We start from the raw sequence: 16,707 nt of genomic DNA on the forward strand, positions 1-16,707 counted from the left end.
CTCGAGTGACAGGACTGCACCCAAAAAAGGTCAAACAGGCTAGTAAGTTGTACCCTGCAGGCACGGTGACCAGCTGACTGGTGTACGCAGGAGCACGTGACCGCTTGTTCAACCATGTTCGATTGGGAATAAAGGAGGAACGCTGCATCGCAGCCTTTTCGGACCAAAATCAGTCGACTCAGCGTCCAAAAGACTACAACATATTGGCCAATCGCGGTCATCCGTGCTTTTATAAGAACAAAATGGCGCTTTTAGTGACATTTTGCATACAAGTCCCCATCTAGTAGGGCGCAGTCACCCAGTTTCGGTGGAAGTGCGCGAGTTCGATTGGGATTCAAGTAGGAAGGGAGCGTCTCAGCTTTCTCGGACCAAGACCATTCGACTCAGCACCCCGAAGACTACAACTGGTGAAATTTTTGATTTTTTCCTTAACTTCCCCTTTAACGAGTGGAGGTTACCAACGTGTAGCCGGGGTGTTCTGACGTGGTGAAGGCCTACCCATGGCCATGCCGGGACATCACCAACCCCATCTATAGAGAGCACCTTCTCGCGACAGTGTCATGGTGGTGGCAGTAACTGTTGACAGCTGACGAGCTGAGAGAAGGATGCCATGGGCAGAAGTTGGAAGAAAAGAAGTTGAGGTTTAAGTAGCTACATGACTACCAGGACGACCTCCAGGAGCGATCAAAGAATACACGACGGACGTCAGGAGTAGTCTCCTACCACCCTAGCATAATGAGGGTCAGAACCGGGTGCGACACCCATATGGTTCAAATGGTCCGCAGGGACCGGGGCTCTGCCAACCGCGGAAGGTTGTAGTAAGGTCACTGTTTCCTAACACAGTGTTCTCCACCTTGCTTCATGCTGTCAATCTAACAATATGAGTGTACATACGTGTACAATGTACATACTGTCATTCTGCTAGCTCCACTCAATACCATTGCCCAAGTAATAAGTTCAACATATTGAGCAAGTACAGGCAGCCATATTCCCCATGCACTAATGAGGTGTTCCTCATTGTGATAATTCATATCCACGATAACCGTGTGATGCCGCCAAACACAGCGATCCGGAAAAAAGAAAGAAAAAAACAATACCTGTACCGTACAAGTCCATATAATACGTCGGTACAAACTACTTGCAATACGAGTACCTCTCCATATACCTATTCTCAGGCAATGCAACTTTCTGAGGTGAACGTGTGTGCCGCTGAGTACGTTTTCCTCAGTTAGTCAGAAATTCTATGTTGACTACAAGTGTGCAAGAACACAGGCTAATCTCTAGAGCGAAAACAAAATAATAAGCTCTGCTAAAAGGAAACGCGAGTCAAAGACATCATAATATTAATAATTATAGTATTGAAGCTCGAAACATACAGCACACTTGAACTTCTGGAAGCTTTTAATTAAAAAGTACGTAAGACGCGGAGAAACGGGCAAAAAACTTTAAAACTCAGTAGACTCACAGTAAAGAGTGCACTCAACGTACTGTGTAGACCCACAGAATCATACCGGTAATAATTTTAAAAAATTATCAAGATGCCACCAGGTAGGTCTTCAGCACAGCTGAGCAGCTCCAAATGTATCTCAAAAGGCATCACGTGTCCGTGCAACAAAGCATACAGTATAGACAGCAAATACAAACTGGCAGTGCAGTGCAGTGTGGATTTTATCATACTCTAACTTGCATCGTCAACCATTTCACTAGGAGAATATTCTTGCAAAATACAGGATAAAGTAAAGTTAAATTCATTCTTATCTACACCAGTTAGAATGCCAGCCAAGAGCTCAAGACGGCATAAAAGAAACATATCTAACAATACGACCGTTCAGTAGAGTGATGGTCTGCACACACCATCCACTGATACAGCTCGTTGTGGGTACATAGCAGCTCACGCCAGGTCCACCAGCAGAGTAACCTTCACAGACCCTACAGGGACAAAGCATACACAAAGAGACCGTCATAAATGCACTGAATCCTGAAACAACTCACACACTAAACCTCATGTTGCTGGCTCCAAACCGTGATACCATTCTATGGAATACATTTTTCACCATTAACTTCGTTCAAACATTCTCTGTGAGTCTCTCAGTTTACATTTTCATACTGCACTGTCATATTGCCAGCCATACTGGATCTCTGGCAAAGCGGACAGAGAGCACACGGTTAAAGGGGAATCATGGGAACATTGAACCGGTTTCTTTGCCTCACGACATGACCGTGAACAGTTGCTAGTTCGGTGTACTCTCTACATGGCAAAACTCGTTGAAAGAACCCTACAGGAATCAGGAAGGGAGTGAGACACTAGAAACCCACAAGCAACGACTAAAGGATAGAGAAGCGAAACATCTAAGCCCACACGGAACGACGAAACATGATGGGTTCAATGTGATACAATTTATTAATCACGACAATATTTCCTTCATATTGTGACACACATAGAGCTTTGTTACGTACAATCAGATGGGCACTTCACTGGTTGAAGACTACACGATCATGGAAACGAGTGACACTGGCCAAAGCCTAGAAAAAAACGCACCCCTCTGTCTTGATAGCATCATAATTTGACTAGTCCTGGGTATGAACACCATCGCGTTACATATCACTCGACAGAACAGGGATGTTGTAACAAAAGGTTGCAGGCTACTGGCACCGACATGGAGAATGTGACCTCACTGCTCCCCGAGCGTGTTTCCCTCAAAACTACTTGTATTTATCTGCCTGAGCTATGACATCGTCCTGACCAAGCGAACAACAATGTAGCCGCGAAAATCTGTTCACAGGTGGAGCCCGTGATTAAACAAAATTTGCAAAGATTCAGCTAGACACCGAGCATTCTACATCCGTAGGAACGCCACCACCCTCAAGGATCAAGGCGTAGATGCATCTCCTAAAACGCCGGGAGGTGAATAGTTCAGACCCAGCACCAAATGGGTCAAAGACCAAAAATCACATTGGCTGCACCCGATTAACAGCAGAGCAAATGGATAGAGGAAAGCAGCAGTAGATGTTATCAACTTACGGAGGACAGTTTCCACAGCTTTTCCTTCAGTAGGTCCACAAGCTCCTGGTGGGCCCGCTTCTCGCTCTCCTTGAGAGCGGAAACAAACAGGTGGAAGGCCTGTGCGCCGCAGCGTGGCAGTGCTTCCAAGAAGACAGTGACCTAACACAAAACGTTCCAAAACAAACACAACATTGATTGCTATCCATTATCCTACAGCACATCACTGTCTCATCACTACTTTTGCCCAGACATGTGAAGACCGGGAAAGAATGTTTCAGGCTGTACACACAAACTATCAAGCTTGTGTGTTATCTGCCATTGGCCACTTTCGTACAAATTACCGAGACTTTGTGGCTTGAAATTCCAAAAGAAACTTTACATTTCCAGCCATCATGGTACAGTAAAGCCATTACCTGTAAAGGCAACCACTCGGAAAAAGCCATTACCTGTAACGGCAACCACTCGGATAAAGCCATTACCTGTAACGGCAACCACTCGGATAAAGCCATTACCTGTAACGGCAACCACTTGGATAAAGCCATCACCTTTCCTAGTAGACCGCTACAACCAGGACAAAGGGATGCTATTTCTAGTCACATGACCCTGGATGAAGGAGACCACCTGGTAACAGAGACCATATGTTTTGAAGGTCTCGTGAGCAGTCGTCTTGGACAGGCTTCACTGTAATTCCAATGTGTTCAATAAAAGTGGTGATACTGTTTCTGATTTGTAAAGTTCCTGAAATGTAAATGTTCACCAAAATGTATAAATGAAACTACCATGTGACACTCAGAGTGACTACTTTGTAGCTTTTGAGCAAACTTCCACCAGTAATTCCATGAGAAGCCATTATACACTAACGCATAAGTTACCTGGTCATCACGATCATCCATAGCACGGAGTTTCTTGCAGAAGCGTTGGGTGATGATGCTCTCTGCATAGAGACGGTCCAGAATACCCTCTTCTATGTCCAAACTACACTTCAACTCCACATAGCTTGAACGGAGTACTTCCTGGTGAAGCTCAGACATCTACAGTGGACATGAAGATAGATTCACAAAGGTATTATACGGTTCACGAAATCACGGAACTGGTTTGTGAAATTTCTGAGTGTTGGTAATGGTTGTAAAGCAATTTGTTTGTCTTTCTTGCTTTAGCTATTCAGTTTGGAGAAAAGCCCGTTAGGTAATCTCATCATGTATATCCGTGCTCAGAAAACCGGAGTTATTGTAAGTTCACAGTTCTGTGTGTATGCTGATGAATGGTCTTGGCCTCAATATGATAAGTCTCCAAACACAGGTGACGTTGCTGTTTCGAAACACACTGGCTTCTAAGGTATTCTTCACTATACAATCACCAAACAAAATTTTAGAGTAGAGTACAGAGCAAAGTTCTTACCCCAGTCTCAAGTTGACCACTCTTGACATTACCAGTCTGGGAGCCATCAACACCAGTCTGCATGGACAGTGTCTTGTCACTGGAACACATTGGTGCAGGATGCAAGTCATCGTAACCTAGTGAACACTGCTTGGGACCAGGACACGCACGGAATGTCTCCACGAGATGTGAAAGTCCTTGGGACGGCAGGATACTCTCCACAAAGAAGCACATTCCATCATCGGGGAGCTTCTCCAGAAGAGTACACATGTGATCTAGTGTCTCATCTTGCCCTGCTGATTTAAGCATGGCTCTGGTTTCCATTACGACTTCGGTACTCAGGTAACCTTCTGCGCGCAATCGCTTAACACAGTTCATCACATTGATCGCTAAGCTACTCTGTACTGCAGCATAATGCTTGCACAGTGCTTGCTGGTAGGATGCAGCTCTCTTTGACACAGCGGGCTTCTGGGCTGTTGCTGCAACTTCTACAGTTCAGAGAACAAAGGAGCACACAATGGCAAACAGTAAGTGCATGGAGAAGGCTACAAACGTAACATTAGAGAGGTTGCGCACAATGAAAATTCGTAAGATCTTGACCGCACGGGTTCGAATAACGAAAGCTGTTACGAAAATTCGTCCAAACGCGACAGGATCACAGATCCACGAAAATATCCTTCGTCAAGTGGAGTACTAAGATATTAGACACCCTTAGCAAACAACGGTAATGCTACTCGTACCTTGATCTCCAAAATAGCGTTGAAGCTGCAGCGTAAAAACGCTAGGGGGAGGATTTATCGTTGTGACAAACGGTACGTATTTTGACCAAATATTGCATAGTCCGGACGCATTTCACCTTGTATCGCGTATATGGTGACATAGATGGTTGTACTGCGCGGAATAAACTTGAGCTATTCTTGTGGCAACAGCGTACTAAAAATAGCACGCCATAGTGAGCGGTACGTTGTGCGGGTGTCTGCGTGTCAGAGCATGGGTACACCAGTGGCGTGTGCGTGCATGTGTGCGCTTGTGTCTGTCTGCATGGGTGCACGAGTGCCCAAGCTGGGCGTGCGGGTGCACTTGGAGGGGCTTGCATGTTGACGGGTGCAGGGGCTAAATGTGGACTTTGCGCAGCAAAGCCTAGTTAGCCCATGCACACGCATGCTGGTGGTGGAGTGCTGCGAGTGCGTGTCACGTGACCACCTCGTGACTAAGCCGCGTGCGCTGTGTGTGGCCTGGCAAAATTTTATGGACAATCGTGAATCCGGCGTCTAATTATTTGGAGACGTGTTTTGCTGAGCTGTCTTTGTGCGAAGGAGCGTTCTTTGCAGTTGCAGTTTCTGTGGCAAATCAAAGTTTTTTCCCTCCCTCCCACCCCTTTTGAAGTGGCATTTTGTTTCTCCGGTTGTGGGGGGGGGGGGGGGGCAAACGGGCCTCCTATTATGTCTGTATGTTGTGACGCCTGATGCTGTGGAAACGTAGGTGATGACAGTCATGGCGAGCGAAACTGAAATACCACTTCTCCGAGGGGATATTGGGCTGCTTGGCCTCTCTACCAATTTGGCACTAAGTGAGTTGGAGAGCGATAGAGAGCGATAAAACGGAGCAGCGAGCCCACATAATGAGCAAGTGAACAAGGAGCTGCTCCGATCGCACGGCTCAATGAAAACTAATTCTGAACTCAAGTTCTTGTTCAAACTGCGCAAAGCCCAGATTCGAATGCTGATGACCATGCATTCTTTCAGAAGTCTGCAGTCCGATGCGAGTCTCATGGCTAAAGAAAGTCGACTGGACTTGCTAGCCGCTGCCGTTCAGTGCTGGCAGGGGTATCCATTAGAGAAAATGGAATCAGTTTGGCTGTGCCTTTACTCCTCGTTTCCCGGAGTTCTGGAGAGCGAAGATGAAACTAGGGAGTCGTAAAATATTTTTCACGACTCCCTCGTGGAAACGAGTAATCGCCATCGCGGCGGATCACGCAGCTTGAAAGCCAACTTACTTGAATGACGGCGACATCAAGGTCAGCGGAATGTGATCAAAGAAGCCGAGGCAAGGCTGAAACGAGCTGAACAACGACTCGAGAGAGATGACGACTCGCGTGCAGCAGATGACGACAGCGACGCAGGTCAAAAATGAGTAGAGCGAAAGCGACGCAAACTGAACTCTCTGCTCTTTCCTCCAACAGTTTCTCTTGTAAAGACGCTGTACATAGGCCGATTCACCTTCGTCTAGTGATTTGCAGTCGATACAAACTGTTCTTGACCTGTTCTAAGCGTTTTCATATCCATCAAAATCCATCACGAAGTTTTTGTTAACAGAGGAAGTAGTTTACCCCTCGGCGGGCGGTTTGCTGGCCTCGGCGGCCATGTGTGCGCCCTCGGTGGGCAGTATGCTAGTTTAGCCCTCGGCAGGCGGTTTGCTGGCCTCGGCGGCCATTTGCGCGCCCTCGGTGGGCAGTAGGCTAGTTTAGCCATTCGGGCGCCCTCGGTGGGCAGTATGCTAGTTTAGCCCGCGGCGGGCCGCGGTGGCCATTTGTGCGCCCTTGGCGGGCGGATGCTAGTTTCAGGCATGCATCTTTGCTCAATCAATTATTATCAAAGAGCATATTCTTGAATATTTGAATTGTCCAAAAGAAATCATGGCAACCCCCAACCCAGTGTGTCTATTGTATGTTTGTGCACGCCATAGTGAGCGGTACGTTGTGCGGGTTTCCGCGTGTCAGAGCATGGGTACACCAGTGGCGTGTGCGTGCATGTGTGCGCTTGTGTCTGTCTGCATGGGTGCACGAGTGCCCAAGCTGGGCGTGCGGGTGCACTTGGAGGGGCTTGCATGTTGACGGGTGCAGGGACTAAATAACTTTTTTGCTAAGGGTGTCTAATGATATTTTACCACTCCCTGTCTAGACTCTTCGTGACCCGTGTCGACCTACAACGAAAAAGCTCACACGTTTTGCGCAACCTCAGGGTTTACAAATATTCGTTAGCATTTTTTTGCTAAAATATTTTGTTACGGCGCTACGAATTTTCGTTGTGCGCCACCTCTCTATTCTCTCCTCTCCATTTCTCCTTAGCAGGACCACTGCTCCAGAACAATATGGGTGTCATCTATCCTCACACATCACATTCAAATCATAAGGACCAGGAACAGCAAATAATTCACACCTTCCAGTGACTCAAATTTCTCAATTTTATCACAGATATTTGCTGGCATTGGTTGATAAAATGATCAGCTGTAGCACCTACTCCACTTTTACGTTTATGTATCTATGTCATTCGCATCTTCCCAAGTTGAACATTGTACTGTTGAGATATCGAATTCAAATAAATCAATACCATACCATATGTGAGCATGGAGAGGTGAAGATAAAGATATCACGGCACTAAGTTTTTTACAGATGGTCATTGTCATGGCAACAAGATTCGACATGACAAGCGCTTGTAGGGTTGCTTGCTAGGCTGTGATGCTGGTGGAAACCAGTACTCGACCTATCGTGTTTGGCCAGAACTCCGAGTACAGCCCGAGCTGCATGCACTATAGATCAAAGGCGGACGACAGCAGTGTCGATATTTTTGAACATGGCAATAATTTCTGCTGCATCAATTCATCCAGAAAACCAGGACCCAATTCAAATCGCTAAATTCCCAATTCCGTACTTGACTCCGTGAACACTCATCCCGTGCACACATCCTTCATTCTAGTGACCCCGCGCAAATGACTTCCCGTGTATCCTTTTCCCATCAATCACCCTGTACTCTAATGACCCTGTACTCATACTATATTGTCTTGTATACAAGACTTTTTTTTAAAACAAATGTTACAGACCCTTGCACATGAATTCACAATTATTGTATTTGCTCGTTCGAATTTATTTGTATTTTGTCTCTCTCACCTTTCACTATTCCTGAGTTGATCACGTACCTGCGTGCTCCACTCTGCTGCAGTTAGAGGCAGCTACTCTACATGCAGTCGAGTCGATTCTATTGTGTATCTGCATGTCTCCTTGACGATATCTGTCCAGCTCTAAATAATTAGAATTAACACTCTTCTCTCTCTCGCTTCTTCTCTTCAATTTATTTATTTTCGCTTCTCTCAGTTATTTTTGTTTTGTTTGTACTTTGTACGCTATCGCTCTATCTGCATGACGCAATGCAGTTTATGTATGTCGTCACTCCTTGGGGCGCCGTGCCTGCACCTTTGGGGCGCAGTGCACCGGATGTGCAGTGACCTCTACGATGTACGCCAGAGCTAGGATCTTTTTGGCTGCATGTTTCCTTTTGCGCGGCCAGCTTTTCTGCTTGAGGCTACATGTATGCGTGTCACGCTTTGCTTTTCAGAACTCTTTGAGATTCAGTTTTATTCCACTTTGTAAAGAACAAGTAATGGTTCGAAGGAAATCTTGTCTACCATGGCCACAGGGCCGCAACATGGTCCTTCGAGCCGGATGAGCAGTTCTAAAGAAATATACAGTCTTCAGATTACAGAAACACAGCAATGTTGCTGCGAAATCGTAGAGGTAAGGGCGAAGCGGATATGGCCGATGTCGCCGAGCAGGCTGCTGAGCTGGAGTTGCCAGCATCCCCTGCTTCACTCGCCTCATCGATGAGATCGTCCTCCTCCGTGAAACGGCAAAAAGCGGAGGCCAATTTGGAGATGGCACGACGTTTGATGGCAATTGAGGAGGCGGATGCGCAAGAACGACTGGACAGGCAGAGGCGTTTGCTTGAATTGGAGTTGGAGGCGCGCCATGCCCAAATCGAAAACACCTCGTCCTCTCGTTCGCGACGATCGTCTCGTCCTGCATCCAGTGCGCCTACTCAGCATTTGAGGCCGTTGTTGGCATCGTCGACTACCCGATCAGCAGCGTCGTTGATCAGCTCTGGCCAGGAGAATAAAGTAGAAGTAAGCTCATCTCAGCCCCGATTAGAAACAGTGTGTAAACTTCCGGGAAAGTCCGCCTTGACAGCTACTAGGCATTGGGTAGAGACCCAGAAACCCGTCACTGCACACGCCACATTTGCGCCAGTTGCGGCAGGGACAACAGCAACAAAGCCAGCTCAGGAGAGTCCTGAGGCTGGAGGCCTGCACCCAGCGCAAGCAGCAAACGACATGCAGAAGTTTCTGATCCGACAGACGGTTGGTCGTGACTTGCCGGCATTCTCTGGCGACTCGGAGGAGTGGCCCATATTCGCCTCGACCTACCAGAGGACGTCAGACGAGTGTGGGTTTTCGCCATCAGAAAATGTAATTCGTCTGCAACGTTGCCTAAAAGGCCCAGCCAAGGCTGCAGTCGGAGCGATGCTCACCGTGCCGGAGAACCTGCCGACCGTACTCCAGGTCTTGGAAAGCCGGTTTGGTCGACCGGATGCTGTGATTGCTGCCATGATCGGGAAAGCCAAGGCCATTGGACAGGTCAAGCCAGGAGACTTTGATAGTCTTATCAACCTGTCCACTGCTGTGACGACTCTAGTTACTACCATGGAGCACCTTCGAAGTGAAGGTCACATGTATAACCCTCAGCTACGTCAAGAGCTTGTTGGTAGGTTGCCAACATCCCTGCGACTGCAGTGGGGAGAAGTACTTGTGCGTCAGGGTAGCCATGACATCAGCTTGCGAGTGTTTTCTTTGTGGCTGGCGGACAAGGCCGAAGCAGCTGTGCGCGTCGTGGATCTGCCGGGTACCCGAACCGACAAGACGCAGCGGGTGTACAGTCACCAGGAAGTCTCGACAGTATACAGCACAGCAGCAGCGACGGCACCAGCAAGTGCAACCAGTAAAACTCAGTCAGCCTGCCTTTGCTGCAAACAAGTGCAGCATGCCCTCAGTAAGTGTTCAACATTCACGAAGCTTGGCCAGAAAGCCCGTTTTGAGCTGGTAAAACGTCATCGTCTTTGCTTTTCTTGCCTGGCTAGTGGACACGCTACCAGGGAGTGTGGCAGCAGGAAGCAGTGCAGTGAGCCTGACTGCAAGTACTACCATCATGTGCTCCTGCACAAGGGCAAGGCCGCAGAGAAGCCAGTCGACACTTGTGGGCACACTGGTATTCCTGGTACAACCCGAGTGTTGCTGAGAGTGTTGCCAGTGACGGTTAGTGGCCCAAAGGGCTGTGTGGAGACACTTGCTCTGCTGGACGAAGCCTCAACTGTCACGCTAATGGACAAGGCCTTAGCGGATGACATAGGTGCTGTTGGACAGTCGGATCCCCTACATATGGCATGGACGAATTCGACGACACACACGGACAACTCGTCATGCAGAGTCTCTGTATTGGTCAATGGCAGCGATGGCACCCAGCATCAAATGGATGATGTGAGAACAGCCAAGGACCTCAAGTTGCATTCACAGTCAATAGATGGCAGAGGGCTGGCGAGTCGATGGCCTCATTTAGATGACTCCAGAGTGGCGTCATACCCAGCAGTACAACCGAGGATGCTCATTGGGCAAGACAACGGACACCTCACAGTGGCACGTGAAGTCGTCGAAGGCCCGCCAAATGCACCTATGCTGACGAGAACCCTTCTTGGTTGGGTCGTGCACGGTCGCATTGGAGCCCGGACTCACCAAGATCAACTCGAACCGGAGGCGATCTACCACATCTGGCAGCCTGAGTCGGATTTGCACCAACTAGTGAAAGAGTCATTCACCATTGAGAACTTTGGCGTTGTACCGTCTGCTTCTGCTGGCAAGCCAAAGGCCATGATCCGTGCTGAACGTATCCTGAACGACACCACGGTTCGCGTTGGTGACCGGTATGAGACAGGCCTCCTCTGGAAGTCAGATCAGCCCAAGCTTCCGTCCAGCCAAGACATGGCTTTCAACCGTCTATTGGGCATAGAAAGAAAGATGGCTAAGTCTCCAGAATTCGCAGCAGAGTATGCCCAGAAGATCGATGAGTACGTTCAGAAAGGCTACGCTCGTAAGCTAACACCAGCAGAGGCTGCCGAGCAAACCGCACATACCTGGTACTTACCACATTTCGCTGTGTTCAATCCGAACAAGCCCGGGAAGCTGCGTTTCGTATTTGACGCGGCCGCCAAAGCTAGAGGGATGTCGCTAAATGACGCACTGCTCCCAGGCCCAGATTTGCTGAACCAGCTCGTGGGTGTCCTGATGAAGTTCCGCCAACGTGCTATTGCCTTTGCAGCTGACATCAAAGAGATGTTTCATCAAGTTCGGATACGCCTAGAAGACCAGCCAGCTCAGCGCTTCTTGTGGCGACAACCTGGTGAGACTGGCCCGCCTGACACGTACGTCATGGAAGTCATGATCTTTGGCGCAGTGTCATCGCCATGCTCCGCACAGTTCACGATGCGGCGCAATGCTGAGGAGCACCGCGAGGAATTCGCTGCTGTAGCCGCAGCATGTGAGGAGAACTACTACATGGACGACTACCTGGACAGCGTCGACACTACCGACCAGGCGGTACAGCGTGTAGCCGATACAATTGAGATCCAGCAGCGAGGCGGGTTTACGATCCGCAACTGGATTAGCAACTGTAACGAAGTGATGATGAGTGTGCCAGCTGATATGAGAGCAGCTGGAGTCGTTGACCTCAGCTCACAACTGCCTGTGGAGCGCATGCTGGGTCTTCGGTGGGACCCGAACAGTGACGAGTTCCTGTTTCAACTCAACGTGACACGCCGAGAGCAGCTGTCTGCCGCGCATCCCACCAAGCGATCCCTACTCAGCATCGTCATGTCAGTTTTCGACCCGCTAGGCTTCCTGTCTGCGTTTGTCATTGCCGCACGGATACTCCTCCAGGACATCTGGTTGAGCGGCATCGGTTGGGATGATGAGATTCCACCCGAGCTGCTATCGCGCTGGCAGATCTGGTGTGGACAGCTGCTGGAGATCAGCAAGTTCAGACTCTCACGTGCGTACTCCTGTTTCACGTCGTCCGCTACTGACTTGTCGCTACATGTGTTCTGCGATGCCAGCAGTAAAGCGTTTGCGGCAGTGGCGTACCTGAGAGTGGAGCACGCAGCTGACGTCGAGTGCAGCTTGGTTGCCGCCAAGACTAGAGTAGCCCCGCTGAAACCAACATCCATTCCACGTCTGGAGCTCCAAGCTGCAGTGCTTGGCTGTCGACTCGCCCAGATGTTAGCTCAAGAGCATGGGCTTAAGTGGCACAGCACCTGTTTCTGGTCAGACTCCAGAACTGTTCTCCAATGGATCAAGTCAGATGCGCGACAGTTCAAGCCGTTTGTCGCTCACCGAGTAGCTGAGATCTGCGACGCCAGTGAGGCCAGCAGTTGGCACTGGGTACCAACACTGCTAAATGTTGCAGATGATGCATCTCGTGGTATCTCCATGCACGAGCTGAGTTGCGGCCGATGGAAGTCTGGTCCGGAATTTCTAATGCAGTCACGGGAAGCGTGGCCAGCTGCACCCGCAACGTCGGATGAGTGCATCGACACGACCGAAGTGAAGAAGGAGTTTGTTGCGGCGACAACATCCCCGCCAAGGCCCCAGCAAATTGCCGAAGCGCTGCCTGACGTCAACCGATTCTCGTCATGGAAACGTCTCATCTGCACAACCGCGTATGTTGCCAGGTTCATCGCAAACACACGGGCCAGAGTTCGCGGCCAAACTGTCGAATCAACCGCAGCCATCTCAGCCAAGGAAATGGATGCGGCCGAGCAGCTCTGGATGAAATCTGTGCAGGCAGAGTGTTTTGCCGAAGAAGTGGCTTTGTTGAGCGGTGGCCAGCCTGTCAGCACCAGCAGTCGTCTACGACAGCTAGCACCAGCCATTGATGAGGACGGGATCCTGCGGGTTCAGGGTCGCCTCACACATGCGACGGAAATGGCGTACAGTGCGAAACATCCGGCTATCCTGTGTCCGAAGCATAGGTACACACAGCTCCTAGTCCATGAATACCATCTGCGTTCTGGCCATCATGGACACGAGAGGACATTGAATGAGCTTCGCCAGCAGTACTGGGTGACGACAGGTCGAGCAGCTGTGAAGCGAGCATGGTCTGAGTGTCAATACTGCAAGAACCAACGAGCCAATCCCAAGCCACCTGTAATGGGAAATCTACCTGTCCAGCGCTTGACCCCGTTCCTGCGACCATTCACGTTCACCGGGCTGGACTATTTCGGGCCGTTGCACATCAAGATCGGGAGGCGCCGCGAACTACGCTACGGTGCGTTGTTCACATGTCTGAGTACCCGCGCTGTACATTTGGAAGTGGCTCACTCTCTGAACACTGATAGTGCCATCATGGCAATCAGGCGAATGTGCGCCCGGCGAGGTTGCCCCCAAGAAATCCACTCGGATAATGGAACCAATTTCCGAGGAGCTGACAGGGAGCTGAAGGCGGCATTGGAAGATTTCCGCCAAGACCGACTAGCTGCTGAGTGTTCCAGTAAGGGCATCTCATGGCACTTCAACCCGCCACTTGCTCCCCACATGGGTGGAAGCTGGGAGCGCCTCGTCAGAGCAGTGAAGATCGCTATGAAATCCGTCATGAAGGAGCGTGTCGTGACAGAAGAAGTACTAGCCACAGTCTTCGCTGAAGCCGAGCAACTCGTGAATAGTCGGCCGCTGACTCACGTCTCAGTAGATCCTGATGATGAAGAGTCCCTCACACCCAACCACTTCCTCATTGGGTCCAGTAGTGCAACTAGTCGGCCAGGCGTGTTTGTAGATGCTGATTTGAGCCTGAGGAAGCACTGGCGGATTGCACAGAAGATCACCGACGAATTCTGGAAGAGGTGGATCTTGGAATACCGGCCAGAACTCACCAGGCGGAGGAAGTGGCAGGACGGCACACCGTCACTGGCTGTAGGTGATGTCGTGGTGATCGTCGACAGCAACCAGCCACGAGGGCAGTGGCCTCGGGGCCGACTAGAGGCTGTACACCCGGGCAGTGATGGCGTTGTGCGGGTGGCAGATGTGCGCACCAAGTCTGGACTGTACCGGCGCCCAGTCGTTAAGCTTGCCAAGCTGGACGTGCTGCGCTAACTTTGTTTGTGACTTGTAACAGGTCATCGGTTCCCTGTTACCAGGGGGGAGAATGTTACAGACCCTTGCACATGAATTCACAATTATTGTATTTGCTCGTTCGAATTTATTTGTATTTTGTCTCTCTCACCTTTCACTATTCCTGAGTTGATCACGTACCTGCGTGCTCCACTCTGCTGCAGTTAGAGGCAGCTACTCTACATGCAGTCGAGTCGATTCTATTGTGTATCTGCATGTCTCCTTGACGATATCTGTCCAGCTCTAAATAATTAGAATTAACACTCTTCTCTCTCTCGCTTCTTCTCTTCAATTTATTTATTTTCGCTTCTCTCAGTTATTTTTGTTTTGTTTGTACTTTGTACGCTATCGCTCTATCTGCATGACGCAATGCAGTTTATGTATGTCGTCACTCCTTGGGGCGCCGTGCCTGCACCTTTGGGGCGCAGTGCACCGGATGTGCAGTGACCTCTACGATGTACGCCAGAGCTAGGATCTTTTTGGCTGCATGTTTCCTTTTGCGCGGCCAGCTTTTCTGCTTGAGGCTACATGTATGCGTGTCACGCTTTGCTTTTCAGAACTCTTTGAGATTCAGTTTTATTCCACTTTGTAAAGAACAAGTAATGGTTCGAAGGAAATCTTGTCTACCATGGCCACAGGGCCGCAACAACAAACCTGATTTTCAAGGTAAGGTATCGCCACGCAAGCCTGGTTGTATTGAGGACATACATTTGAAATAACAGGTTTGAATAGAAGCCCAGCACTGACAAGCGTTTCCATAGGAATAATCCCAGACATATATTCAGCCTTCCTACCCGACATTATGGTCAATTCCAGTGTGTCGTTCCCTGCATGAACCCTACACTCTAGTTACCATGGATAGGCAGGTTATACTAGCTTCTCGTGTCTCGTTTTCCAGCCTGCATTCCCGTATTCCACAGTGAATGTTCAATGAAATCTGATCAAGTGAGTCAAGTAAGTAGTCAGTGCCCTGCACCAGGTCACAAACCAGTCACGGTTTGCAGGTCTAGGGTTGGACAGCTCCCAGCACATACTTGATTCACATGATTGGATTTCATTGAGCAGCACTGTACTTTCCAGGGTATATTTTAAACTGAACACTTTACTGAAATCATCTCACCATTGTCCTTCACTGCGGGCTCCACAACTGTCATTGGCATCGCCGGCATTGGCTTCTCAGTATCAGCAAGCTCTGGGATCTGGAGAGAATCAATGAAACACAGCAGTGTGGCATGCAGCCAAAGAAAATGATTTACACCAGCCAATCCCCCATCCCTTTACTGTAGACTTGTACTGGGACTAAAAATGATGAAGTCAGAACTCAACAGATAAGCAGATAACGACTTCTGGGGGATCTACTTCGATAGTATAGCAAAGTGCATATCTGTCAGGTAGGCTCTCATTGACATTGTGTCACATGCTGGTGTACTGAATTGGATTCAGTGCCAGAATTTGGTCCCCACTACTCGGGGGTTGGAAGCAGTCCAGTAAGTCTGGGCAGATTTTTCACCCTACGGAGAAGGAAACAACTCAAACGTGCATGGATCCATACAAAACTAGATACAATTGGATCGTAAATTCAGCGCTGTCATGACCCTGGCCTGGTTGTGGTATAGCACTTTCAAGCCCTATTGCATTTGTCCACATCAACTCCTTATGTTTCTATTGCTATTGTCTTGCAAGTGCAGCAAAATGTACTTGTACTCATTCCAGGTATCAAGCACTACTGTGAAAAGGGAAAATTTAGGAGCAGATTTATTTTCAGTAACTTCAGTACAGGTAATTGTTACCTAAAATAAACTGAGAACTAAAATTCAACAATCCCATGCCACACAGTGTGCAAAATGCATTTTTTGATCTGGTAAACTGGTTTCCCGAAATTTTCGCGCTACCGTCAGCCTACCGAAACGTTGATTTTGGGAAATACCGAAAATATTACACCACCGGAAATCCCGGTTGTACATTATGGATAAAAGCGATCAGGGGAAATCTTTTCTCAAAGATTTGGGTTTGATGGACTTGTCAACACGGTTCGACAAAAATCATAAATAATTAATGATGTGTACGTGCATGCCAGTGTTTCTCGTCACATGGTGGTTGCCATGGAAACAGCAAACCATGAGCCAGCAAGTGCATGCTGTATTGTGCAATATTACCTACACTGGTTTGGGTTAGAGTACAGTGTGATTGTTTGGTGTGGGAGCCGGTAGATTTAGAAACACTTCCAGATCAGGGCAACTGAGTAAAAGAGATTGGCCTCACAGCCCTAACAGCTGCACCATTCTGACATCTACTGGCCTTGTACTAATACATACTCTCGGGCGGGCTGTAAACGCAAAGCATGG

General features: G+C 48.9%; 1 protein-coding gene across 1 annotated transcript in view; it reads right to left on the reverse strand.

Annotated features, from left to right (window-relative positions):
* Window positions 1-956: 956 nt before the first annotated feature.
* Window positions 957-16,707, reverse strand: part of LOC135818071 (uncharacterized) — an 81,780-nt gene continuing 66,029 nt past the window's right edge. The window contains exons 6-10 of the mRNA XM_065331391.1: window positions 15,483-15,561; window positions 4,403-4,869; window positions 3,877-4,035; window positions 3,023-3,163; window positions 957-1,929 (exon numbers count right to left, since the gene is read on the reverse strand). Coding sequence (XP_065187463.1) covers window positions 1,921-1,929; window positions 3,023-3,163; window positions 3,877-4,035; window positions 4,403-4,869; window positions 15,483-15,561 — 855 coding nt within the window. The 3' untranslated portion in view covers window positions 957-1,920. The remainder of the gene's footprint in view (window positions 1,930-3,022; window positions 3,164-3,876; window positions 4,036-4,402; window positions 4,870-15,482; window positions 15,562-16,707) is intronic.

The sequence above is a fragment of the Sycon ciliatum genome, chromosome 5 (assembly GCF_964019385.1).
Source record: "Sycon ciliatum chromosome 5, ocSycCili1.1, whole genome shotgun sequence".
Taxonomy (NCBI): Eukaryota; Metazoa; Porifera; class Calcarea; order Leucosolenida; family Sycettidae; genus Sycon; species Sycon ciliatum.